General features: G+C 31.1%; 6 protein-coding genes across 9 annotated transcripts; 2 read left to right on the forward strand and 4 right to left on the reverse strand.

Moving 5' to 3' along the window:
- Positions 1-250: 250 nt before the first annotated feature.
- Positions 251-8,746, reverse strand: put (activin A receptor type 2 punt). Its single transcript, XM_012367564.2, has 9 exons — positions 8,359-8,746; positions 7,021-7,211; positions 6,700-6,877; positions 6,477-6,613; positions 6,023-6,402; positions 5,691-5,877; positions 5,485-5,622; positions 4,940-5,071; positions 251-4,495 (listed from the first exon to the last, which is right to left on the reverse strand). Exons 1-9 carry the CDS (start codon positions 8,405-8,407, stop codon positions 4,310-4,312), a joined length of 1,578 nt encoding a protein of 525 aa, XP_012222987.1. The 5' UTR covers positions 8,408-8,746; the 3' UTR covers positions 251-4,309.
- A 237-nt stretch (positions 8,747-8,983) lies between these two features.
- Positions 8,984-12,497, forward strand: Nemp (Nuclear envelope integral membrane protein). Of its 2 annotated transcripts, XM_012367565.2 has the most exons (9): positions 8,984-9,125; positions 9,290-9,466; positions 10,044-10,159; positions 10,232-10,454; positions 10,531-10,697; positions 10,777-10,986; positions 11,061-11,185; positions 12,030-12,191; positions 12,281-12,497. In XM_012367565.2, exons 2-9 carry the CDS (start codon positions 9,376-9,378, stop codon positions 12,402-12,404), a joined length of 1,218 nt encoding a protein of 405 aa, XP_012222988.1. In that variant the 5' UTR covers positions 8,984-9,125; positions 9,290-9,375; the 3' UTR covers positions 12,405-12,497. The 2 variants fall into 2 exon arrangements, with proteins under 2 accessions (XP_012222988.1, XP_067209731.1); XM_067353630.1 differs by lacking the exon at positions 8,984-9,125 and having other exon boundaries at positions 9,140-9,466.
- On the reverse strand, positions 12,483-13,800 carry LOC105672550 (uncharacterized). The gene is made up of 2 exons (XM_012367566.2): positions 13,597-13,800; positions 12,483-13,357 (listed from the first exon to the last, which is right to left on the reverse strand). The coding sequence occupies exons 1-2, from the start codon at positions 13,691-13,693 to the stop codon at positions 12,852-12,854; spliced, it is 603 nt and encodes a 200-aa protein (XP_012222989.1). The 5' UTR covers positions 13,694-13,800; the 3' UTR covers positions 12,483-12,851.
- Positions 13,801-15,428: 1,628 nt separating this feature from the next.
- On the forward strand, positions 15,429-19,194 carry LOC105672647 (stAR-related lipid transfer protein 7, mitochondrial-like). The gene is made up of 6 exons (XM_012367722.2): positions 15,429-16,171; positions 16,250-16,401; positions 16,515-16,783; positions 16,853-16,980; positions 17,189-17,328; positions 17,660-19,194. Exons 1-6 carry the CDS (start codon positions 15,765-15,767, stop codon positions 18,019-18,021), a joined length of 1,458 nt encoding a protein of 485 aa, XP_012223145.1. The 5' UTR covers positions 15,429-15,764; the 3' UTR covers positions 18,022-19,194.
- Positions 18,794-20,973, reverse strand: LOC105672636 (DNA-directed primase/polymerase protein-like). The gene is made up of 3 exons (XM_012367702.2): positions 20,221-20,973; positions 19,218-19,999; positions 18,794-19,112 (listed from the first exon to the last, which is right to left on the reverse strand). Exons 1-3 carry the CDS (start codon positions 20,533-20,535, stop codon positions 18,899-18,901), a joined length of 1,311 nt encoding a protein of 436 aa, XP_012223125.1. The 5' UTR covers positions 20,536-20,973; the 3' UTR covers positions 18,794-18,898.
- Positions 20,974-21,298: 325 nt separating this feature from the next.
- LOC105672637 (cuticle protein 21.3-like) lies at positions 21,299-24,396 on the reverse strand. Of its 3 annotated transcripts, none has more exons than XM_012367706.2 (4): positions 23,905-24,396; positions 23,561-23,600; positions 23,204-23,498; positions 21,299-22,770 (listed from the first exon to the last, which is right to left on the reverse strand). In XM_012367706.2, exons 3-4 carry the CDS (start codon positions 23,213-23,215, stop codon positions 21,853-21,855), a joined length of 930 nt encoding a protein of 309 aa, XP_012223129.1. In that variant the 5' UTR covers positions 23,216-23,498; positions 23,561-23,600; positions 23,905-24,396; the 3' UTR covers positions 21,299-21,852. The 3 variants fall into 3 exon arrangements, with proteins under 3 accessions (XP_012223129.1, XP_067209738.1, XP_012223126.1); XM_067353637.1 differs by having other exon boundaries at positions 23,204-23,512; XM_012367703.2 differs by lacking the exon at positions 23,561-23,600.
- Positions 24,397-25,392: the final 996 nt, after the last annotated feature.

Here is a 25,392-nt window from a genome sequence, read left to right on the forward strand (position 1 = left end):
GGCACAGAAGATTGGTCGAAGGTTTATTCGTCTTTCGTTGAAGAAAGAGCATCAGGCCTTTTTTTACGATGATCATCATTATGAGAACAGCGCAGACTAGAGCAAAATAAAGGTATGTGAATCAACGCTTTGTATAATTATAAATAAATGCAAAAAAAAGAAGAAAAGCGTATAAATTAATTTATTAAGATTACTTATACCTTAAGAATATATAATAAATGTATATAAGAGCGAAAAAACAAAACCGGTATTTAGTGTTTATTAGATTTATATTGAAACTGTTGCTTTGGGTTCTGGAATAAAAACACTTATATCATTGCTCCTTTCGATAAATTGCAGCGTGTACGCTGCTGGTAAATATGAATAATTTACATTCTACATTATCCCTTAGTGTTATATCGCATTACATATGCATTAATTACTCCTACTGGTAAAAAAAATGTTCAAAAGTCTATATTTATATTAAATATAACATTAAGCTGCTCGCTTTGTAAAATCAAATATACATTAGTAATAATAAGTAAGATAAACATATTAGAGCCACGTAAAATTCATGATTAGTATTCTACTCCGTAAAATAAATGTTACACTTAACGTAGCACTTTATAAAATTCAAATTAATTACGATGTTTTTATCTCGTGCAAAAAATCGTAATAAGTTTCAATCTGTTAATTCGATTGTATCTACCAGGTACTTTGTAATAAACAGAACACGGACATTCTCATCGCTTATGTGTCTGAAGGGTAACCGATGAAATCGGTCATACATTATACACGATTAAACACCACTATGCACACTATTTCCGATCAAATTCCGAAAAGTAAACATTGTCTAGAGCTCTCTATTGTGTTTATCGTCTTACAATCATTCCTTCAGGCACAAGCAATGGTGATGTCCGAAAGTCCTGATAATAAGATTATATTATCCATTTTATAATGATACGTGACGTGGCTTTACAGGAAAAATGCTTCGCTGGATTTTATTTGGCATACTTTGTGATCGAGATATATATTTACTGCACGGTTCCAATAAGTGATCAATGAGGAATGTGAGTGGCACATATTACGTATACATATGTGTATATACATTGTGCGCGCTTTAAGAGAAGTGTCTGTACGTAACTATTTTTCGAATATTTAGAGATACAAATTATTTATAAAATAAGACTATTTGTTCAAAGAAAGCTAATGTAATGCTTCTTCTTTTTTCTTTCAAACAGAACGATGCAAAATCATTTCTGAAATATTAGTGTATTTTTAACCGAATTCGTCATTAACTTTTACTTAAAATACTCATGTTTTAATATCTAGCTGCGTCATTGTCGAATAGTGAGAAAAGATATTTTTTAATCAGCTTATTACAATAATGTAACAACAAATAATTTCTCTAGCAAGAGAAAGTCTCGATATATAAGGTAGTTTTTTAAAATAACGACTCAAGTAGAAAGAGTGAAATTATTCTGCAGTAAGATTTTGTAATATCTCATATTATTTCTGCAGGAAATTCCTTTACAAATTGTATTTCTAATATCAATGAACCGTGTTATATTATAAAGCTCAAAGAAGGAAACGATGTCATATCATAATGATGTTGTTAGATCTATAGTGGCCGGAAATGGAAGTTTTTTTTTTGTGTCAAATGATTGTAAAGCGTTAAAGCATTTTTCCTTGTTTTTCCCATCTAGAATTTTTCTGCACATTACTGATTAACACGTATACAGTCGCTTTGCAGATTTTCTAACTTCAAAAAAAAAATCGTACTTCCTAAGATACATTTCTCGTTTGATAATCGAGAATGGCAGTTCTTATTAATGGATCTATTTTCAACATATCGAACATCTTAAGCTTCAAAAAGATTAGTGGAAATATTTTAAATATTCACTCGTGTTTTTTTTCATGTATTAAAAATTTATATACAAGAGTAGACGATAAAGTATTCATAAAACTTTAACTAATCAATTTTCAATCAAATAATTTCAATGTGTGTTAAAAGTTTCGATTTTTTGTATATAGAAATCTACATTGTAGAGCCACCTACCCATACAGCAATGGAAATCTGCGAGATATATTAAAATCATCCCCAATGTCCCAAATGTATATCACACTGTTTTTCTTTAAAATACAATGAAACAATGTTTATAGTAACAAGTTCTCCAAAGTGCTGTGTGATATAGGATATTTTTAAAGAATGCTTCAGTCAAAAGTCTATGGAAATTATCCAGAAAATTCGTATGACATCACAGAATATTTTAGGGGAGCACTATAGTAAAAATATATGTACACCAGTAGAATATGACGGATCATGTCTAGATATAGGGTCCGTCGTCGTTTACTGCGCGTGACTTGGCACGGGACACGACCGTGTCTCTTGAAATATATATGTGGTCCGCGCGCGCAGTGGTATATTAGTATATTTTAAAAATATACTTCAGATATATCCTCCGTGCTCTCTCTCTCTCTTTTTTTCTTTCTTTCTCTCATACATTCTTAAAAATATTATGATTTCCTAGCAAGATATGTTCACGAGATCCTGCAGATCTTTTTTACTGTGTGGGTAGCTAACAAGTCGCAGATTCGCCGCTGGGTTTTTATATATAATTACTCTGGATCTCACTGCGTACGATCCAATACCAGAGATTTCTGTCAAATGTTCTAAGTATATAATCCACAAATTCATGGCTAAATGGAAGCAGTATTGTTTTATACGTCCTTGCAATGTTATCTGCAAGTTGTTGCAAGGATTGACAAAGATTGAAATACCGTACCTTTTATTTACGCGCTTTTAGAAAAGAGAAATTTATATATACAATAAAATATAATATCGCGTGATATAATTTGGCAGATATATATAACTACGTTCTTACTATATTTAACTCTTGTTTACCTTGCAATTATTTGTAATATTTTATTCACACCGTTATCTTTCAATATTGTTCGTTAAAATGAAAACGTAAACTTCTTTCAATACATTTTAACATTAATGAACCTGTTTCCAATGCACAAAAAAGGCACTGGAAAAGATAAAATGCAGTAGAGATGGCTCACACGAAAATTTATCAAATTAGAGCTCTCGGCTCCCTCGCTGTGTGAGGGATTATGATGTCAGAAGCCACAAAATGGTACGAATTTTTTCCTTCCCCAATATACAATATTGAAATAAATAATTTTATCAACATTCACGTTCGATAAATGTAATATAAAATAATCCAATATAGTTGCAACGAGGGACTAACAGCTTCAAGACAACGTCATGTGACATCATAACTATATAATGAGCATTTGTATGGCGTTAGAGGAGAAATTAATAATTATTCAATAGTGAAACGTAAGATTGAAGAGATATATGCTTGTCTTTTTTTTACTATTGTTTCAACATTCCTCATTGATATGTATAACAAAATTATGATACAAAAAATGGTTGTGCCATTCAACTAAAGCTATAACAACACTAGTCAACAGGGTTTTCGGAACAGATGGGCTGCATGATAAATTCTATTAAATTGAATGAGCTGCAGGACCTGAAACCAGCAGTCTTAGTTATCCATCTTTGAATAGATTATCGATATCCTTCTTTTTTTTTCAAAATTGAGAGGCAATTAGGCCAGTATTTAGGTACTTTAATAAGCAAATATATTTCATATATTATACATATATGAATATATATTATGAATATATTTATAATATATAGTTATTTATAAAGAAATGTCAAATTCTTGTAAATAGATCTGGTGATTTAATTTCTTAGTTTGCATTTTGAGTGGCTAAGATGCAAAATTTAATATTTTTAAATTTTTCTAAAAGTTTCTTGTTTCTGATTATTTGGAAGTAATATCTAACCATTAAATTACATTTAAAAAATAATTTTAATACAGCTAAAAAAGTTTTATAAAAATCTTAATAATAATTCAAACTTTTGCAAGTTTTGAAAATTTAACATTATGATCTTATAATAAACATTCTAAAGTTTTTTATTCTAAATTTCAGCTATTTTTTGCCATTAATATAAAAAATATGACCATTTTCGCTTTGGGAGTTCGTCTTACCCCTAACCGTCCGTCTTACACTTTCCCCTAAATAAAGTGTATAATTTATGTATAATATAATGTATATATATTTATATACTAGTAAAATAATATTATATATTGAAAAATTTAAATCCAAAAACTTTAATACGTAAGCTAAAAGATTATACGTGATGGGAAAAAACTGATGATATCAGCATGTCCAAATTAGTAAAAGCCATGCTATTTACCCTCTGTTCCTGAAAACTTTTTGAATTTTGTAGACTAGTGCAATATATAGACGCTAACTACATACTAGACTCCTTGGTAGTAATAATCTCGTTGGTGTTATCAACTCGAATCAAAGTAGATGAATTTAATACAAGAGTCCTACTAAGGGTAGCAACTCGTTCCACAACGCACGAGGCGGAGAGGCGTGCTTCGGCATCGTGATCCCAACATTCCTCCATAGTATCACAAATTGATAAAAGTCCCTGAAATAACACGTATTTCAGTTACAGCTATAATCCTTCTTTTTTAATTTTATTTTTTCACGTATATATAGAGCAGATTGACTTTAAAACTATTAGACTTTATGAAAATATCAAAATAGGAAAAAATGTTTTTATCTACGTCCTACAGATTTTATACGAATTTTTAATCACATAAACAATATGATAAAAATCTTATAAAGTCCAAAAAAACATATCTACAAATATTTCGCAAATTTCTTTGTACACTTTAATATTTTAACATATCACAAAATTGATTATTATCTCGGGTGATCTTTTTTCTATTCCAAAAAAAGATCTTAATGATATGAAATGAGTCACTCAATATATATATATGCGTTATCGAGTTTCTCAATTATTTATCGATATTAAATATTAAAAGGATTAAAAAAAAATAAAATGTCTTTTTTATAATTTTTAACTTACCGGATGTTTGCGCCAAGTTTCTAAGATGAGCGGTCTCTCTTTCTTATGAACAACGCTTTCTTGCATGTCTTCTAGAGTAGGATGTAGACCGACTTCGTCTTCGAATGGTAGTCGATATTCTCCTATTGGTCCCTAATATTAGAATAAGAAAAACAATTAGTAATTTTTAAAGTGCCTTTAACTTATATTTTCTAATTTATTATAACTAGAATATAACATTGCGCACACCACAAAATACAAGATTTCAATACATCGCAGTAAAATTCTAAGCCTACCAAATGTTATATAAGATTCTAAGGCATTCCGAGGCATAAAGATATATAAAATGTACATTTTAACATTAATGTACATTTTATTCATTTTTATAGTTTAGAATCTTTATATCATGTCAGTTGTTAGGCCTAGAGTTTTACTGCGATGCATTACAATTTTATATTTCAAAATTCTAATCCCATTAAATATGATAAAAGATTCTAAAACATAAAAAGGAATAAAATGTACATTATGCCATTTGTAAGATACACATAATATATAATATTACATACGTCTTGTACAGTACATCTTGAAGCTAATTCCCATAGCACTAGTCCACAAGCATACATATCAATCCGTAAAAATGAATCTCTAGTAAAATTTATTGCCCCTTCTAAAACTTCTGGTGCCATGTATCTTCGTGTTCCAACCTGTGAGAAGCAAAATAGTTATCTTCGTATCATAATAAAGAATATGAAGAATGATATATATGTATTACTTGTCCATGTGTATCGCCGCAAGGTTTTCCTGGATGAAAAACAAGTGCCAAGCCAAAATCTGCTATACAGGCACTCATGTCAGCTTTCAGCAAAACATTTTTTGACTTGAAATCTCTGTGAGCTACAGCTGGTTTATAACCATCTGCTTTATTAGCTGGAATCTCCTCATGTAGATGCATTAAACCTCTGACAATAATAATTTTTTTATTAATTAAATGAAAAATTGCTTAATGCTCAATGAAAATATTATCTTATGTGTGATTTATATACAATCTTATATTTTTTGAAACAAATTACATTTTTTCAAGATTATTATAAATTATGTGATTACCTTGCCATAGACTCTGCAATTCTACACATCTCAGGCCATGTTACAACGTTTGCTTTCAAGTGATCGCATAGCGAACCTTTTTCATGATACGCTGTGATCAACCAAAACTCAGTTTGTAAATTATCTCCACGTTTTTCAACACCTATAAAACGTAATATGTCTTCGTGATCCATATGTGCAAGTTTGAAAATCTCTTGTTCAGTTTGCCAAGATTGCTTGTCTTGAACAGGAAAAACTTTAACTGCTACGATATCATTTTTCAGTTGGGCTTTCCAAACTGCTCCAAAACGACCTCGAGCTTTAATCTCAAGAAGCTGTATTGGGCGTAAACCTAGATTAGGAGAAGGTTGTGGCAACGGGAGAGGTTCCAGTGTTGGCACCTAGAAGATTTACATTAATTTCGTAAGTTAAATGCTACATTTTGTAATTCTGTAATAATTGTATAATATACAACCTCATTAAAATAACCCAATTTCCGGCGACGGCAGAACCACCACAGAAAAAGTGAACTAACAGTGAGAAGTATAGGAATTGATATTAATAAAGCAATTGTTATTGCTTGTTGTTCCATATTGGGCACAGGTTCAGAATCTGAAAAATTAATAATTTAAATAAATTAGAAAAATATTGATAAATTTATTTTTAAATAAAAATAACACATAATTAAATAAAGTTACCACGAATAATAGATGGTTGTGTAGGCTTAGAGGATGAAGTTGGATGTGGATTCAACGAAAAATTTTGGTTACACATATTACCATCGCAGCAACAAAAATATAATTCCTGTTTTCTTTCCGGATTCTCCTCTATACAATGCGGTTTATCATAACAATCATTGCTATCTAGAAAGCAACCCTGAAAATAAATCATACATGTTATATAAAAAATATATTCAGTCATAGCCTTTCCTCTCCGAAAATCTCTTGCAAGATCTGCAGTGTTTTACAAAATTGTATATAATAAATTATACATCATGAATTATTAATGAAATAACTAACCTTCAATTTAATTGTTGTCTTTTTAGTAGCACTGTCAATTGTCCATAGCACATAACAATGATTACGCTTATCAGGATCATGTACAACACATTCTTCTGTTCCCGAACATCCTTGTTGGGATTCTATACATGTTGTTTCATTATAAAATTCGCAAAAGGCTGAACCTTTAACATCTTTCCCAAATACCGTTCCTAAAATAATTGATTAAAACTTTATATTTTCTCTCATTTAATATGAACATTTAACATAAACAATAATAAATAAAATTAAATATTTTACTTTTGTACGTTTGATATGCAAAACTTCATATAAATGTTGCTATTTTTTTATCTTTTAATTTTTTTAATAAAGTAATTTTTATCAGTTATTAATTTAACAGTTATGCGTTAGTAGTTTTTAAAAGCGTCTCAGTATAATTTTTGATTTTCAATATCTTAAAAATTTTGTTTATATATCTATTTAGTTGTAAAACAAATACTTATAGAAAGAGCAATGAGAGTCAAAACTAATTTATTTAATTAATTTAAAAAAAGTAATTGACTCAACAGCAGCATTTCTCAGTTTTTAACTTGATGTATATAATTGAAAAGAACGATAATAAATATAGGGTTTTTTATATATATATATGCCATTTAGCAAATTTATATGATTAGGAATTGAATTATCTATAAATTGATAAAAAAATCAGTTGCCAATAAATATGATTTATTAGTTTATATATAAAGATGATAAATGTGAAGGAATGTTACATCATAGTATTCTCTATCAAAAATTGGAATAAGTTTTCTTCAAAATATTTTGCAATTTAATATTTATAAGATATAAGCATGTAACTGCCATTATAATTGATTTATATATTAAAATTACAGAAAATTTAATCCATAGAATTTTATCAGTGTTTAAATAAATTCAATTAGGAAAAATCTGAAATTATCGCTAAATTATTTGAGTAAAATTTGTTTATCTACAGTCTATATATGTGTGAAGAAAAACAATAACAATAACAAATTATTACTGAGAGTATACTCCAACTTTATAAAATTAAAATAGAAGACAAGTTTGATAAAGGATAATGATACGGACACGTATCCACACGTGTAAATCTAAAACAAAAATTTAGAAAACTGAAAACTTTGATTCTAGCTTGTATTGAAGTTTGGATTAGTTGAGCTAAGACTCTTCAATGCAACTAGTGATAATTTATAAAGCTTTCTTTCACTTCCTCTGAGTAAATTTCTGCAATTTTTTAAGTTGTACGTCTTCTGAATAAAAGCTTGAATTAAAATTGAAAATAGAACTTTTGCTGCACTTAAAAAAACATCATTATATATATATTACCTAATAATCCCAAGAAGATAAGAGGCAGTATCGTCGCATATGCGGACATCGTGAGCGAATCGTAAAAGCATACCAGTAATTTTGAGTCTATTAGCTATTAAGCAAATTGTAGTAATTTATCCACCGACACATCTCTCTTCCTTTCTCTCTTTCTCCTTCTCTCTCCCTCTGTCTCTTGTTTGCTTTCTCTCTTCCACTTTTACACAGAAATATGCACTCGCACAGATTTATGTCATTTTCACCATTAAATCATTGCGATTCTCGTAACCTCCGATCGAGAAACATACTCTTTTTTTCCGGCACGTTATGCGAACACGTTAGCAACGCAATTAACTCTCGCACGCGACTTCCTAGTTAAATTAAGAAAGAAACCTCATTTTCAGATTTGTCAGAAACAGTGTGCAGTAAACGGAGGAAACGCACAGAACGATTTGCAAGCACAAAACACCTACGAGATGTGCACTTATCGTGGACACAAGAATACAGTACGACGGAGCATAATATCGTGGGAATAAAGCCTACGGGATAGAAGATATTTGATGTCTACAGTCACGGTCTGCTTCTAATATGGCTGTCTAGCGCTTTTCTCGTGGTCATCGACTAGACATTATTCGAGTCCAGCAAACTACTGTGTATTTTAGACAACCGCCGTTTGTGGCGCTCTTTGAAGCTTGGCAGAACAAAGTGGAACTAAATATCAATATGGAAGCACTGTATATCGAAGGCATTGAAGGACATCAGAGCCGACGGCTCTTCACGTGACGTCAGTGAGTTCATTAGGTCACGTATCTCTACCTTTAATCAATATTGCTACATGAGTTCAAATAAGGCGCCTTGCTCCACACGCACGTGAAATTCGAGATTGCGATAACTCGATACGTACGATACGATTATTGTTTACATCGCATGATTTCAAATTTTTTATCATCAGTTACTACTGGGACGACTGGGACCGGTAATGTGTAGCAAGTGTGATGATACATGTGTGGAGTAAATTAGTATAGTATTATTAGAAAAATGCATAAAGCAACCGAACCGATAAAATGGATATTCATATATTTCTCTCTATCTCAATGCGTGGCCACAAGGCGTATTCTCGAAGACTCAAGTAAGTTCGAATAAATTGTGGTTACTTATACTTAACCTAAGAGATAAATTAATTTCGATCGAATTACAACTTTTATAACAAACATATATTCAAATTGCCCCAAAAAAACAGCGTTCTATTTGTATTCTATAACAAAAATGTGTTGTCGGTAATATTTTTCGAATGGAATGTACGGTTTTCTTATCAAGTTTTTTTTTGTCATTATCATTATCATTCTTTATCATTTTTTTATCAGCGTATATATAATAATTTAATTATAATATATTTATTCAATTGATTCGAGAATATGCAGTAATAACCTTGATTTAAAAAGATAATTTTTCTACTGTATTTATACTTTTATTAATATTTAATATTTTTTTATTACTAAGTTAAAATTAATCAAACATTTTTTTTAATATAACTTTTGATATTAATTAACAAGAAAAAAGAATACTATAAACTTTATTTTCTGAAACTAATTTTATTTCATGCAACTAATTTTTTACTGTATGGACATTAATTTTTTGTACGTTATTTAAAAAGAGGCAATACATTTTTATATGCATATATATATTTATTTGATGTAATGTTTCAGGACCACACTTTTTTTTACATGCAGGTGATATTGTGGAGAATAATGGCCCTGGATTAAAAACATATTGCTATAATGCTAATACAAAGTACTTAACACAAATATGGAGAACTATGACTGTACGACAGTTTTAAAATAACATAATATCTATGTAATTTTGACATATTTATAATATAATCATTATATTATAGATGCATTTGAACATCAATACGAACTCCTATGTTTTATACGACGGCAAAACACCTCAGGAAATTCATCAAAAGCATGATGAAAATAAGAGATCATGGAACTTTAACTGGTTTGATACTGGAAAACATAAGCAATTAAGAATTAATCCCTTTGAAAATACATGTATAGGAATTTACATAGATACTCCCATTGAGTCTGAATACATAATAACTCTTGAAGAAACACGTGAGTATTTAAATTATAAGTTGTTTCTTTTTATGTATTATAATCAGTAATATATATGGCAATTACTCATTACTAGGTATCGATGTTTGGAGTTTGACAATGATGATAATAGGTATCATAATTTTCTGGTTTGCGCGGAGATTAAGTCGGAATTCTTTATTTTACTATACTTGTGGCATAACTTGTGGAGTGACTCTATCTCTTGTAATTTTGATATATATGGCAGGAAAATTAATACCACGGGTAACTAGTTTTAACATAATACTGTATTCGACTAGAATAATTTTTGATAAAGTATCTTATAAATATTTCTGTCTTTAAGGGAAAAGTTATGTACATAATGATTTCTGTATCAATGAGTGTTTATCTTGCTCAAATGCTGTGGGACAATGCACAATTAATTCTAGTTCAATATAAAGAATGGCTGATATGGTATATTCTGTTTACATCTACGATTAGTTTCATAATATGCTATCGTTTTGGTCCAGTTACCAATCCAAGAACAAAACAAATAATACAGTGGTTTTTACAGGTGAGAAAAAAACTATATTATATCATATTTTTTTTAAATTTATATTGTCATAAATTGGTTTTATGTTTATATAGCTTGTGGGATTGATATTAATATATAAAAGCAGTCACTTTTACGAAGCATCTTTTTCATCTTGCTTTGTATTCATACTTCTTTATAATTATTCTAAAGCAATATTTGAAAGAGGAAAAAAATATTGGTAAGCATATAGGATGATCTGCAATATTAGTAGTCAATGTCTTGCAGACAGCTGTAATCATATGTTACATAAAACTAAAATAGTATAAAATGATATAATTGCATGTTTTGCCTTTTCTAGATTTACTGTGTGAATGAGCTCAAATCCATTGTGCACTTTTTCTCTTTATGTTGCGTTTTCTTTTTTTTTTAATATCTATGTTTTCTTATATTTTATTGTTACATTTACATATTTAAAATTGTTAGTAAATTGTGTGCTTTAAAAGCGTTGCTTTTTAATCAATACATAAATTTAGATATAACTTAGGATCTTAGTATAGTAGATTTTGAAAGTTGTATATTTTTAATTCTCTTAACGTGTTTATTTCAATTATTTGATGTTAAATCAAATTTTACATTCTACATTTAAGCAATTTTTAAATACTTTTTATATAATGTATTAACGCAAATTGTACTTTTAGTTTGTAATAAAATGTATGGCACGTTTTTATTTGTTATTTATTTAAAAAACATAAGAATTGGTTGTACATTATTGTGTCATTTCTATATTTTATTTACGAACAGAATTATAAGTTTTATTAGCATATAAGCAATGTAAACGTATTATAGGTACATCGCATATGTAATAACCTACATTTATTTTAATATTATTGGATTTTTGAAATTTTCCAAATATTTAATGTGTTAAATAGCAGTATACTTATTTGTTCACGAATGCTTTTTTTATCTATTTTAATTTATTTCAAAAAAAGATATGTATATACATTATTTCTTGTGTGTGTATGTGTGTGTTAATTATAACAAAAATGGTAATATTGACTCTTTTTTTTCTCTTTTTAAATGAGGAGAAACATTTTTCCTGAAAAACGAAAATTGTTAAATGATGATCAATATCGTGAAGAAGGAATACGGCAGACTAGGAAAGCTTTAAAAGAATTGCAGAACTATTGTTCTAGTCCCGAATGTAAACCTTGGAAAACGATGTTAAAACTGAAAGATCCTATAAGGTTGAGACTTGTCTATAACACCGCAATATACATATATTATATAAGTAAAAGTTTCTTAGTAACAATATAGATGTACATTTTTTTTTTAGGTTTGCGAAATTTATGGAAGGAGAATCTCATTTATCAGAAAATGAAATCGATGAACATGAAGAAGAGGTTTCAAAAATTTTGGACAAAGATGAATACACAGACGATGAAGACGACTCTTACTAAAAGTGCTTAAATTAAAATTAATTGTTAACGTTTGGCTATTTGGGTATGTGTAAATATATAAAACATACGAAAATAAAATATTTTTATCATTAATCCAATTATTTTATTAGTTTTTCTATCGGACACAAAGAATAAAATTTCGATACAATATTCTTTCTTATAAAGAATATATAATTTATAGTATTACTATTTGTAATGTAATATGGCAAAATGTGAATTGCACAAGTATCACTCAAATTATTTAAGCTATTCAGACAATTCACAGTTTTATCTGTAACAATTTTGCATAATAATTTTTAACATCACAGACTTCGTCAACTAATCTTATTTTTTCTTTATATGTAAACTTTTAAAGTAAAAGATTAAATACATATTTATTAATGTTGCATTCCAGCTTTGCATTGTTTAACTTGTTTTTGAACATGGAAGATTAAACACATCACAGGTTCAGGAAATATATCCAATTATCTGTAAAAACTTGTAAAGCACATTAAACGCAACAACAAGTCCTGCGAGGCTTGGGGGTAACATGCCAGTTTTTAACAAAATATTGAGTACTTTATGCACTATTGGTAAAAGTGTTTTTAAGAATTTCGAGCTAACATTGATTAAAACTTCAAGTGATTTGTTTATTAATGCAAAGCTTTTACTTCCAATTTCGTGGAGGATGTAGCATATTATAGTTTTGGTCGTTTGGATTGGCTGCAATATTATTTTATCGATTAAGTCCAAAGATAATTTTTCTGCCTTAGAACACACACTTTGTCCAGTTAGTGCGCCAAACACAAAGCCGGCGACATCTGATATACCTTTGATTATAGAATTATTAACAAGCTTTACTAATTTTAACATTATTTTAACGCCATTCGGTAATAATGAAATGGTTCTTTTATTTCTTGAGAAAGATTTTTCCAAAGGAGTATTTGGAAAGTTCAATAAGTGATTCCCGACATCTGAAAATAAAATATGTTATGTATATTATCTATATCGGGATGTATTAAAAATAGTTATTGGTTCTGCTAGATAGATGACAATTTTATTTAATTTAAAAAAACGTATATGCAAAAATATTGTTTGAGAAACAGAAAAAATATTGTCTCTTCTATCTGTAGCATTATCTATCCGCAAAAAAGTAATTCCGTCAAAAGCTAAAATATTTTTAATTGCAATTGCATTGTTACACACAACTTACTTGGTTCTTCTTTTTTCAAGTCGGTGCTTTCTTCAGCATAGATCCTGCAGGTTCCGTAAATCACTACTAGAGTGAGAACGAGAATTGATATCTTCATTTTTAAAACAATGTCAGATCAAAAGTATCAACACTTGTTGTATTTCCTTTCTGTCTCTTGCTTTGTTGCAATTTCTTCCGGACAGCCACTTTGCCGTGGTGTCGTGTTCCTTTTTATTGTTCTTCTTTAGTCAGTCATCGGTAGAAATAATTAGTTCGATACAATCTTTTGACAACCTGACATCCTAGCCGATGTAAATTGATGCCGTGCGTAATGAAAGTGGCAAATGATTTTCGAAATAGACACCGAAATATTTCTACTTGCAGTAATGCACTTAAATGGCGAATCAAAAATTTATTTTGTTCCGAGCTTTATTTAATTTATTTTTTATTTTGTTTCAATAAAAATATGTAATTACGTTTGCTTAAGTTTGCATTCGAAGCGAGCTTGTAAAGCAAGTTCGGAAAGCAGCTAACAATAAGTAGAACTAATAATATTAACGATTTTTCACGAGCAACATTGACGTATACCATTGCATATAAGTTTTCTTATCAGTACTAATTTCGTATGGAAAAATGCTTGCCCATGATGACATTTGCGCCTCACCTTTTTGTTATCATCGCATTTGAGTGTGACGCAAGTTGTGTTTCCGTGTTTTTACGGAAACAGAAATTGAGTGACAAATTGTTCAGTGAAGATATTTTAAAATTAGATACGAGATTTAAAATATAAGTATTAAAAAAAAATTATTTTTTCGTGCACGAGTGCATCTGAATAATCGACTCAATAATTTTTTAAGAAAATTGATATTGGTATTTTTTTGTTCATTATTGTTGAGTTTTGTTTTCGAAGAAATAAAAACGGTGTGTATTGTTTGTTCGTGTAACCGGAAGACCGACTTTTAAGGAGCAAATAATTGATCTAATCTACTTTTATATGCTATCAATTATATAAATATCACTTGTTAATCACGATATGTGAAAACAATGAAGAAGTGCTTGATAATAGTGACTTATAGTACTAACTTTATTAACATGTAAATAAAAATAAATAAAACATGCAAGTTAATAGTTTATACTGTAAAAAGCTAATCTTAGAAAAATATAGATAACATGTCTAACGTTACACAATTGTAGTTTATTTAATTGCTATAATTTACATTAAATTTATATGTAGATAGATTTAAACAAAATTGAAAAATTTTATACTTTTCTACATTAAATAAATTTTCTATATAATGACTTTTATATTACTAGTAAAATTTTAAATATTATATTACTTGTAAAAAAATTCGGCAATTATAATATTTATATATTTTTCATTAAATATTTTAGTTGCGCTGTGTACATAAATTTCGTTTGATCTACATTAATCATAAGATTTGGCAGATGTGTTCTTTTAATTAAATTTTCAGATAAATAAAACATTTTTAATGTGTACACAATTACTGTTACCGTTATGATGGATGGATGTTACTGTTATGATATATTTCTGGACTCATTTAATAAATATGAAAAATGTAATTACGGCCATGTGTCCTCAACAGCATTTTGTTGGCGCGCATTTTGTTGGCGCTAAATAACGTCGGTGAAGTAAAATATTTTTTCTTCTATTTTTCCGAAATGGATTGTGGTATAATTTTTTCGTTTCATCTTCTCTTTATTCAAGAACAACTAATAGAACCAATCTTCCTTCTTAAATATTCAAAATCTACAAGACAACAAGACAGACAACTGTATCCTTCTTTAAACGCGCACGAACTCTGTTCGTGTTTTTTTATACCCTAAGATGAAATGGAACAGAAACACATGCTCGCGCACATCTGTTTTATCTTCGTCTCTTCGTCGTTCTTTCTATTTGTTATGTATCCGCAATTGTGCGGACGATGATCAGAATTTGCAATTGATTTTACAACAGCTGATTGGGTATAAATTATTGTCAGACAAAGATGCGTTTTACGTAATTTGTGCGCAGTTTAATCGGTAGCGTGAATGAAAAGCCCAGACCGGTGCGAGGTGTTACGTAGTATCGGCGCAGTCCGAGGTTATCTGTAAGAAAATCCGACGTCCTGAATAAAAGTGAATGAACTAATTGCGTTCTGTGGAAAATACATGACATATCGTTGAAAGCGATGTACATGTGGAAAATAACCGGTCATACTCTCAAACGTTTTAACACCAGTTACAGTCACGGCAATGGTAGGTTAGCACTCGTTTTGGAGCATTGGAGTTCCAAATCGCAAAGTGGTAAATTCAATGGCTATCGCAAGAGAATAAGCTTGTGGTTTCGGGAACAAAGCACGCAGGTAGCTCAGGCCTGCAAACGACAATTTGAGTTCGTAGCTGCCCAGCGTATCAGGAGATATATACAGATATTTCACCTCTACACAAGAATATGGGATGAGGTGGCATTGAGGGAATTTATGAGGTCATGGAGACTAAGGGTCGCCAAGAATGCCAAGAATTTTTTAATTAGTGCAGCCGGTGTGTCTATGTACAATTGGGATCGCGATAGAATAAATGACGAAGAAATTAATAGGTAACTGTGGCTAAAAATTCGTGACAATGAGATATATATTTGTGACATTGTTGAAATAATTTCCTTTTTATCTTGCAGATACAACAACGAAATTGAAGGAATTTACCGATTGCGAGACTCTACAGTGATTTGTGCAAAATGCCATCTGCGAATTGTTATTGATGTTGTACAGCCTGATGTAAAATATTGTAAATGTTCATGTCAGTCTTTTGCTTCTTCTAATGATGATCGTAAGTTTCTTGTTGTATCAACTATCCAACATTAATTTGTCTTTTGTCATGTATTTTCTGCTTTTAACCTTGCATTACACATACCTAATTTGTATATAATATATGAAATATAGCAGATAGTTGGCAACCTTTCATCGAGCGTCAAGACATGTTGATATGGCGAAAACAAGAACCTGATTCCGGAGGATTATTTGCGTACAAAGTATACGGTTCGTTCTCCGATGTCACCGCCGACGATTTCCTACAAGTACAAATCGATGTAGATTATAGAAAACAATGGGATCCTACTGCTCAGGAGTTGCAGATTATTGAGACTGATCCCAAGTCAGAATTATCTGCCAATAACAGCACTGATATTATTCACTGGGAAATGATTTGGCCTGTAAGTGTTATAATATACTATCCCACTTTGGAATAAGTCTTTATTAATCGATTAATTTACGTTGTGCAGAAATTATTTTCAAATAGAGATTATGTGTATCAACGACGATGGGTCGTAGACAGAGAGAAGAGACTTGTAGTTATTGTCAGCCGAGTGACGGAACATCCTGATGTACCAGAAAGGCGGGGAATTTATAGGTATATAAAAGACAATTAGCATAAATCAAGAAATTATGTTGAAATGTGTATATATCGTTAAGTTGAACAATCTTCTTTTCTAATTTCTGTATTTTTTTTATAGAATAATTTTGTTTATTAAGTATATTAGCAGAATTAAATGTCAAATTAGAATAATGCCAAATCTTCTTTCTCGTCAAAAAATAATATAAAATTTGTACATAAACAGAGTGAGAACATATTGGTCGTACATGGTGATAAAACCTTACACAGAATTCCACGAGCCAGGTATTGAATTTGGACTCACTTATTTCGACGATCCTGGTGTCAATGTGCCATCTGCTGTTACTACATGGGTAGCACTGAGAGGTATGTTTTCTATATATAACTACAAAATCTTATACTATTTTATACTATAAGAATTAAGCCTAGCAATTTAGAATTTCCATTTTCTTTACTACAATGCACTAAAATCTTATATTTGAAACAAAGAAATGGTCTAGAAATTATAGAATATAAGATTTTAATGCATTGTAGTAAAATTCTAAGCAAATATTATAAGATATAAGATTTTAAAGCATAAAAATAAAATGTACATTAATGTTAAAATGTACATTTTATTCAATTTTATGCCTTAGAACCTTTAACCTCTCTAACTTTTTCCAATATATCATAATAATAGTTACAATATTCATTTTAGGTTTACCAGATTTCTTAATTCGCATGAGGCAGGCCTCGAAGGATTATCAGAAATATAAATTGACACAAAACGCACCTGCATCGAATAGTGATCATCTTCCGTTATCTGAAGAGGATGTTTCCAAAGAGCAAATCAAGGTCGATGTAGAAGAGAACGATAAAAAATCAATGAGGGATTATGAAGATGAAGATGAAGAAGACGATTCCACCAACGATACTGACAATTTAGATCTGATAACTAATGTGCAGCAAGAAAATGATGTAGCTGAAAACAAGGACACTATCAATTCTACGCCCAAAGAAGAGCAAGGTTTACTACATTATTTCTACATCACGAAATTATTTGCGTCTTTGGACACTTGACATTTGAATTTAATGGAGTAACTTTGACTAGTTAGATTTTAATGTAATTTTCTATACAAAGAATAATGTTATCAGTAAAAACATAAAACATATTCATGAATGATAATACTGTGGAACACAAATAATGTTTCATTGACGTATATTGGAAAAATAGTGCTTTTATATGTAGCAGAACGAATATGACAAACTTCGCATTTTCTTTCAAACAATAAGTTTTCACTTTTTATTAGAAAAAGGAATAATACCAAGTAAACAGTGAGTGGGACTGATCAGATGCGTCATTGATTTTAGTCTGCTCATTCATCGCATATTCATATTATCTGTTGTGAACTGCAATAAGAGAGCAAACATAATGTAGTTAGTTTTAAATCACAATGGAAACATGAACTGAAAGTTGTTTGGATTTAACAATTTATGTGGATCTGTAAAAAGTAAGCAGAATTCATAGTATTCTCAAACATAAATCAACTAAAATATAATTATGTATTATTCATATAGTTATATATGTAAAATATATACCACAATGTAAATACATTATATAATATATATGCAGGCTAGTCTTCTTACACTATTCAATTCATATAAGGAATCAGCGTAGAAGATAATCATTTTTTCGTTAATGTAATAATGTAAATGAATTATATATTCTAATTACATGTTGTTAAAATTGTTCATTTCAATGTTCTATTTCTATTTTATACAAAATATGATTTTTTATCAGTTGTTTATATTAATATATAATTTGTTAAAGGGCATTATTATTACAAGAAAGCATGCTAAAAAATAAATTTATTGAAAAATAAAAGCATTTGTATATAAATATTTTTATACAAATTATATTTATATTTACAGCATTCAATAGTTTTTAAATCTTTTTCTATACAAAGTTTTCATCTATTACTGCGCAAGATATAAGAGTATCGCCTTCTGTGTCCAACTTAAAAATAATTTCTTCTGGTAAACTCTTTGGTGTAGATAAAAAACCCGAGCAATCTTCATCGTGACATTTCTGGTATATTTCTTTCTTGTTCAAATCCACAATCCAATATACGTTATTGCTTTTATGGCATCTACCAATGTTTTCACAGTATCTGTAAAAAATAGTATTGTATTATTTTTTTATGTAGCAAGATGGATGTACATATAGAAAAATAAATATTAATAATTATCTGATTGTCTCGTTGCAATTATATTACCTGTTACCAAAAATTTCATATCTTAGCGTTTTAGTTTTTTCTGAATATTTAGTGACGCGTATCTTGCCAGGATCAACAAGACTACGAATATAGTTGTCTATTTCAGGATATGGTGATGCTTGCTCATCATTCTGACGAATGGATTGTGGTATTTTTGTGTATAGTTGAACTTTTACGTCGCTCCGATTAGAAAACTCGAGTAGAATTAAATTTTGTTTGTTTGGGAAGTATGATATTAAGGAATCTAAAAAAATTCCTAATTCCTTATCTTTGCATTTATTCACTGGAATATGTACGTTATCTGCAGAAACTGTTAAAAATGATTGTTTTCCCCATTTAGTGGACAGATATATCCTAAAATGTCTATTCTTTGTATAGACACCAGTGTCAATAAATAACTTTTTTTCACGATTTGTCTCCACCAGCATTTCTTCCAAATCTACTTTGTTAAAATGACTTAAAATTCCATGTATTTGATTTGACTTTAAATGCAGCATGATGTCATTGTATATAGTTTTGATAAATTTTCCAACGTGCAAGTTATCCTTAAAAGCCATATCCTTTATAGTAAAAATTACATGTCTGCTGAATTTTTTACTGGACGTGGAATCCAATATTAAAAAGTTACTTCTACTACATGACAAGTAATAATGATTAAGTAAATATGCACGTAAGATATCTATCAGTGTCTCAGTCATGCGTGATCCATTGCAAAGTGGATTTTGTTCGATTGGATATTCTAAGTCCAGGTACAACCAGCATGGCGAATCCTTTGGTATTATCTGTTGAAATTATAACTTTCTGCAAATTTTGCATACATTACAAAGGCACTTAGAAATCCTTATTTATTTTAAGATTTGTAATCAATTTAGAAATTGATATTGATATAAGCAGTACAAGTACATATATATATATATATATAATATTATGCATTAACACATTAATAATCTTAAATTTTAGTGATTCTTATTCTATTTTTTAACATAAGTGAAAGCATACTCACCTCGTATGAACATCTCTCTTTTGGTGGTTTGATTTTATAATACCACCAATACACCTCTGGGTGTGCGACGACGAATTTGCGACTACCGTCCTTGGGCTGTTGATACACAAAAGTACAAAGTGTGTCCGTTTTAGTGCTATGTTTGGCAGCTGCAGCCAATGCATCCGCCTGCTTGTAAAATTCCTGCCAAAATTGCGTCGGGCCCAATATATGTGACGGCATGACCTGATATGTTTTCACCCAATTAATGTTAGATTCCGGTTTTTGCTTCTTCACCTTACTGCCGTAAAATTTTTTTGGACTGATCGGATCCATTTCAATGATTGTCGTGCCGATTTCACATATGACTTTGTATGACAAACAATTCACACGATTATCGTCATTCTATTGTTATTTCGGTTGAAACATATCTCTTCTAGCACGTACTATTAGATCAGCTGATCTAAACTCTCGACTCTGTTTCCCGCCAATTTCGTGATATCTGCGGTCGACTGATGTAAACAAGTACTTGCGCACAATGGTTATGTTATGAAACCAATAAATTGCCAATAAATGGAAATTCTTTCACAAAGCAATAATTCTATCCAGCTATCTTTTGAAGTCGGTTTTCTGAAAAATTTTTCAATATAGATTTGAACAAAAATACAATCTCTTCTTACAAATTAGTTGCGAAGTTGCTTATATCTGCAATTAACAAAAGTGAATTTTGTTTCATCATCTCAACCGTTCCGAAATTGCAGGAAACCGGTCTTACGTGAAAGTTGTTCGCTACTGGCTTCAATGATGTCGTGAAATGATCGGTACACTTCGATTATCCATTGTATGCAAATATAATTTCAACTGGAAATTAGGTGACACATATCTATTCAATCCGCTGAAACACTTTCTATCAATCATTGTATCCTAGGCTTTGTGCTTGTAGCTCAATTGCGTAGGTGTGTGACTTTCTTTCAATTGTCCTAAATTAACGATATTCTTATGTAAATGAGGAATAGATATAAATAGGACATAGATAAAAATAGATAATACATCGCAACATAAATGGATAAGGAAATGTCGATTTCGCAAAAAGTATTAATTGAAGCTTTCAAAAGCACATTTAATCATATGAAAAATAGTTTTTTAAATACTTTTTTTCCAATATTTTTTCAACACTTAAAAAATTACAGTAAATTTTATATATTAATTCTTTAAACTATTATTTATTAGCACAAGAAGTGATGCGATTAACACAAATTATTGTATTTCATATACATACATATATATATATATAAATTAGATCACAATAAAGATGTAGATATTTCCATCATAGTATAACAAGCACATTTTATTCAAATCTAATACAATAAAATTTCTATTTACTGCTAATCTGGAAAAACTCTTGGTATAAAAATGTATTTCAAAATATGTTGCGTATATTCTGTTATTTTGAAGGGTTTTATGCATACAATACAGTGAAGTATAAATATAAATATTACTATATATATATTATATACACACCTATGTAAAGCTTTTGCATGTACCAAAGGGAATACGGTAACATTGAGGAGCTCGCTGACGCGAGAGACCTACAATCTCCAAAATCGTTGTCATGGCGAACCGCTTACATGCATTAAGTATGCATCAATTCGTTTACCAGGCGTAGCTGGTGCCAAAACCGCTGAAAGCGGCGTGTACCACGGGCGCGGCTGTCTCATAAGAGTAAGGGGCGGCATATGTCTTGGCGACTATCGGTGTGCTGTGAGCGGAGTACGCGAGAGCCGGTGCGGCATGAGCGGTGTATGCGAGAGCCGGCGCCGCGGCGATCGCGGTTTTAGCCAAAACTGGAGCAGCGGCAACAGGTGCGGCATAGGCGGTCTTGGTGATGAACGGAGCAGCGGCGGCGTAGGTAGCTGCAGGTGCAACTGCGTAAGCGGTCTTGGCGATCACGGGGGTTGCCGGCGCGGAATAAGTGTACGCGGCGGTCTTAGTGATGAGCGGGGTGGCATAAGTCTTGGCGATGAGCGGACTGGCGTAGCTGTAGGCAGCGGGTGCAGCGGTGTAAGCTGCCTTGGCGGCCAGAACTGGGGCGGCCGCGGCAGCGGCGTATCCGTACGAGGGTGCGGCGGCGTATCCGTAAGCGGGTGCGGCGGCGTATCCGTAAGCGGGTGCGGCGGCGTATCCGTAAGCGGGCGCGGCGGCATAAGCGGTTTTGGCGAGTATCGGAGCAGGGTGAGCGGCGTATGTCGTCAAGGCCGGTGCGGCGTAAGCAGCTTTGGCGATGACAGGCTGTGCGGCGATCAGGGGCTTGGCCAAGGCTGGCGCGGCATAGCCGATGGCGTGCTCCAGCAAGGCGTCGTTGCTCACGTGGCTGTTGCTCACGCGTACCGACGAATGCGCGGAGTCCTCGGCCCGGCTGTACGAGGACACCACGTTCTGGCCGGCGTAGCCCTTCTGCGTGGATTCCTGACTGTAGCCAATGCTGCTGAGGTCGGCAGACAGGGTGCCAATGTCGTAGGCCGCCGGCCCGCCGGCGCTAGCCATTGCCACGAAGGCTGCGAGTATAACGAACTGAAATAAAAAAATATTACCATTAATGATATATATATTAAAATTTATATGAGAGAGAAGAAGTAAATTTTTAGCAAATAATTCTATAAAATTCCTGCGTTATTCAGCCTAGATCATCTTTGGTAGAAATGTAACGTTCAGTTCTAGAATAACGAATTATTAAAACCTGCTTATCTATCTCTCATCTATTTATCTACATTATTTTATTATATTTATTAAAATATAAATATAAAAAGCAAGATATAAAATAGATATCTGTAGCTAGAAAAATACTGACTTGATCATCAAAAATTTACCCACAGAATCTTGCTTTCTATGTTTCCTTTGATTCTTAATATTTTGAAATTGAAATTCTGCTTGTTGCTCAATGCGTTTGCATTGTTAAAATATCGATGAAATCTTCTCATGGATCTGTTGATGTATATATGCTTACCTTGAATGCCATTCTGCTTGTCTGAAGTGGAGCAACTACTGAGTTCTGCTGAAATGGTAGCTGTCGACCACTATTTATATCCGTGTAAGATTGTAGGGGGTTTCGATCGAATTTTGGGCACTACTTTGTTCGAGGTGATTGGGCATGGCCGATGGGAGAGGGAGACGTATATTTCTTTGTGGGAAATCATTAAGAAAGGAGCATACGAAGGTGTAAAGGAAAGGTAGAATAGTCGCTCGAAGGGGGAATATTGGCGAATTCCGGGCGTGGTCCCCACGAAATTAAGATCGCGCATCTGAAACAGAGCAGCTTGTCAGAAAACGTCAAGGGTGCGACACTTATCTGCTTAATAATTACTTTTAACTCGTTTCACTTTTATCTCGTTTCGTTTTCGTTCCTGCATTTCCAACAAAGTGTAAGTCAATATTATTATATAGTGTAAGTATATATTATTTACAATTAATAAATAAATTAACATAGCGGTAATGTTAAGAATTGTCAGTGTTTCATAGTTCGATCAATTTTCTACATTAATTGCCGCTATATAGATATGCAATATGATATGATCACAATATATATGTAATACGTGAAATTTATTTCTTTGATTTGTCAATTAATAAAAACAATTAGAAAATGTGTTTTTCGCAAATCACTTTACAAGTTTTTTTTTCATAATATATAATACATTTATATAAACTCACCATGATATTGTAGAACTCGTCAAGGACACACTTTCTCCAAATTCTCTGACATAAGCACTGTCATATGTGTAACAAATACGTAATACTTGCGTATATATAGGTGCTCTTGTTATTTGATAGAAAATGGGCGTGATCTTATCCAAATATGGTTTTATTGCCTGGAGGTTGAAAGGCTGAGTTCGTTGCAGAATTCTAAAATTTAACACGAATTATTATGAGTACACTTTGAGAGGAACAAAAATGGGTCACATTATAAATCAAAATAGATCAAAGTGAGAATCGCTTTCTGTTCGAATTGAAAAGATTTTTAATTTGTTTTTTCGTTGCCTGTTTTAATTGTTTTCTTATAAATTTTAAGACAGATCTAAAATAGAAAAGCAGATGAAAAATGTAGAATAAATGTATATGAATTTTTATTCGACATTTTACATTTATATATGTAAAAGAAATAATCATTCTCATAATCTTTCCTTTTGAAATAAACAGGCAATAATATGAATGTGAATAAATCAGAACGGATTAAATCAATAAATGATAAATGGAGCGATAGCGGGTACAAAAACAAATCTTGACTCTCTCGGCTTCGACATTTCATTTACAAATTATATTTAACATGACATTAATATGATATCAATCAGAATACGAATTAATTGTTACATTAAGAGGATCATTATTAACTTTAATCGAATTTATTACCTTGTACCTTATTATTATATAAATTAATTGCATTGTATTGCACAATTTATTTTAAACATGAGGTATCTCAATCTTAATTTCAAAATTTATGAGAAATATAAAGTCATATTAATTAATTCAAAATTGATGCTGTTTTTCTAATGAGATCATTTTAATAAAATTATGTAAATAAATTATGTAAATAAATAAAATACCAGAATTTTTGTTGATTTAAAAATAATTAGTAAAAAATATATAAAATTTATACAATGTGTACATTCTCTCAATGCGGCCCTTTATCGCAAAGTTGATCACCACTTGCTTTAAGTGATGGTGCTAGGTCACGGACAGCCTTCACGTAAGTGGTTGAATTTTTTCCTTTGTAAAAGTACGCTTTACGCGGAGGTTACATTCATCCGTCTTTCTGTCCATGACCCAATATCGCCCTAAACCCTTTATTTTATGATTGGTAAGTATAGTGCCGGCGATTCTTAACTTCCATAAATTGCGCAAAGAGAAAATGTCTTACATGAATCAATTTAATATATTAATTATTATGTATAATAATATTTTCTTTATCTGTACGTATACAAGCATGTAAATTAAAAAATTTGGTAGCAGCTTGCTAACAATTTTAACTTTCGACATGCCGGTACATGACACGTTGTAAATATGTGTTTCTGATTTGCGCGGAAACATTAATTTTTAGCTTTTGCACCTTTCAGAGTAAAAATTTATTATTATTAATCATGCGTCTTTATCATTTAAAGATATTTTTCGATCGGTCATAAATCTTCCGGATAGTCTGTAAAA

This window comes from Linepithema humile, chromosome 4 (assembly GCF_040581485.1).
Source record: "Linepithema humile isolate Giens D197 chromosome 4, Lhum_UNIL_v1.0, whole genome shotgun sequence".
NCBI classification, from domain to species: domain Eukaryota; kingdom Metazoa; phylum Arthropoda; class Insecta; order Hymenoptera; family Formicidae; genus Linepithema; species Linepithema humile.

Excerpts from the sequence above, each read along its gene's own strand:
- Nemp (XM_012367565.2), top strand. The coding sequence starts at position 9,376 with ATGCATAAAGCAACCGAACCGATAAAATGGATATTCATATATTTCTCT. Across the intron at positions 9,467-10,043 it reads GCGTATTCTCGAAGACTCAA|GACCACACTTTTTTTTACAT; the intron begins GTAAGTTCGAAT and ends GTAATGTTTCAG. Across the intron at positions 12,192-12,280 it reads AAACTGAAAGATCCTATAAG|GTTTGCGAAATTTATGGAAG; the intron begins GTTGAGACTTGT and ends TTTTTTTTTTAG.
- LOC105672647 (XM_012367722.2), top strand. The coding sequence starts at position 15,765 with ATGTACATGTGGAAAATAACCGGTCATACTCTCAAACGTTTTAACACC. Across the intron at positions 16,172-16,249 it reads AATGACGAAGAAATTAATAG|ATACAACAACGAAATTGAAG; the intron begins GTAACTGTGGCT and ends TTTATCTTGCAG. Across the intron at positions 16,784-16,852 it reads ACTGGGAAATGATTTGGCCT|AAATTATTTTCAAATAGAGA; the intron begins GTAAGTGTTATA and ends TACGTTGTGCAG.
- LOC105672636 (XM_012367702.2), bottom strand. The coding sequence starts at position 20,535 with ATGGATCCGATCAGTCCAAAAAAATTTTACGGCAGTAAGGTGAAGAAG. Across the intron at positions 20,000-20,220 it reads AAGAGAGATGTTCATACGAG|ATAATACCAAAGGATTCGCC; the intron begins GTGAGTATGCTT and ends TAATTTCAACAG. Across the intron at positions 19,113-19,217 it reads TATGAAATTTTTGGTAACAG|ATACTGTGAAAACATTGGTA; the intron begins GTAATATAATTG and ends TATTTTTTACAG.
- LOC105672550 (XM_012367566.2), bottom strand. The coding sequence starts at position 13,693 with ATGAAGATATCAATTCTCGTTCTCACTCTAGTAGTGATTTACGGAACC. Across the intron at positions 13,358-13,596 it reads CTTGAAAAAAGAAGAACCAA|ATGTCGGGAATCACTTATTG; the intron begins GTAAGTTGTGTG and ends TTTTATTTTCAG.
- put (XM_012367564.2), bottom strand. The coding sequence starts at position 8,407 with ATGTCCGCATATGCGACGATACTGCCTCTTATCTTCTTGGGATTATTA. Across the intron at positions 7,212-8,358 it reads TATCTTCTTGGGATTATTAG|GAACGGTATTTGGGAAAGAT; the intron begins GTAATATATATA and ends CAATTATTTTAG. Across the intron at positions 6,403-6,476 it reads AATTGGGTTATTTTAATGAG|GTGCCAACACTGGAACCTCT; the intron begins GTTGTATATTAT and ends TAAATCTTCTAG.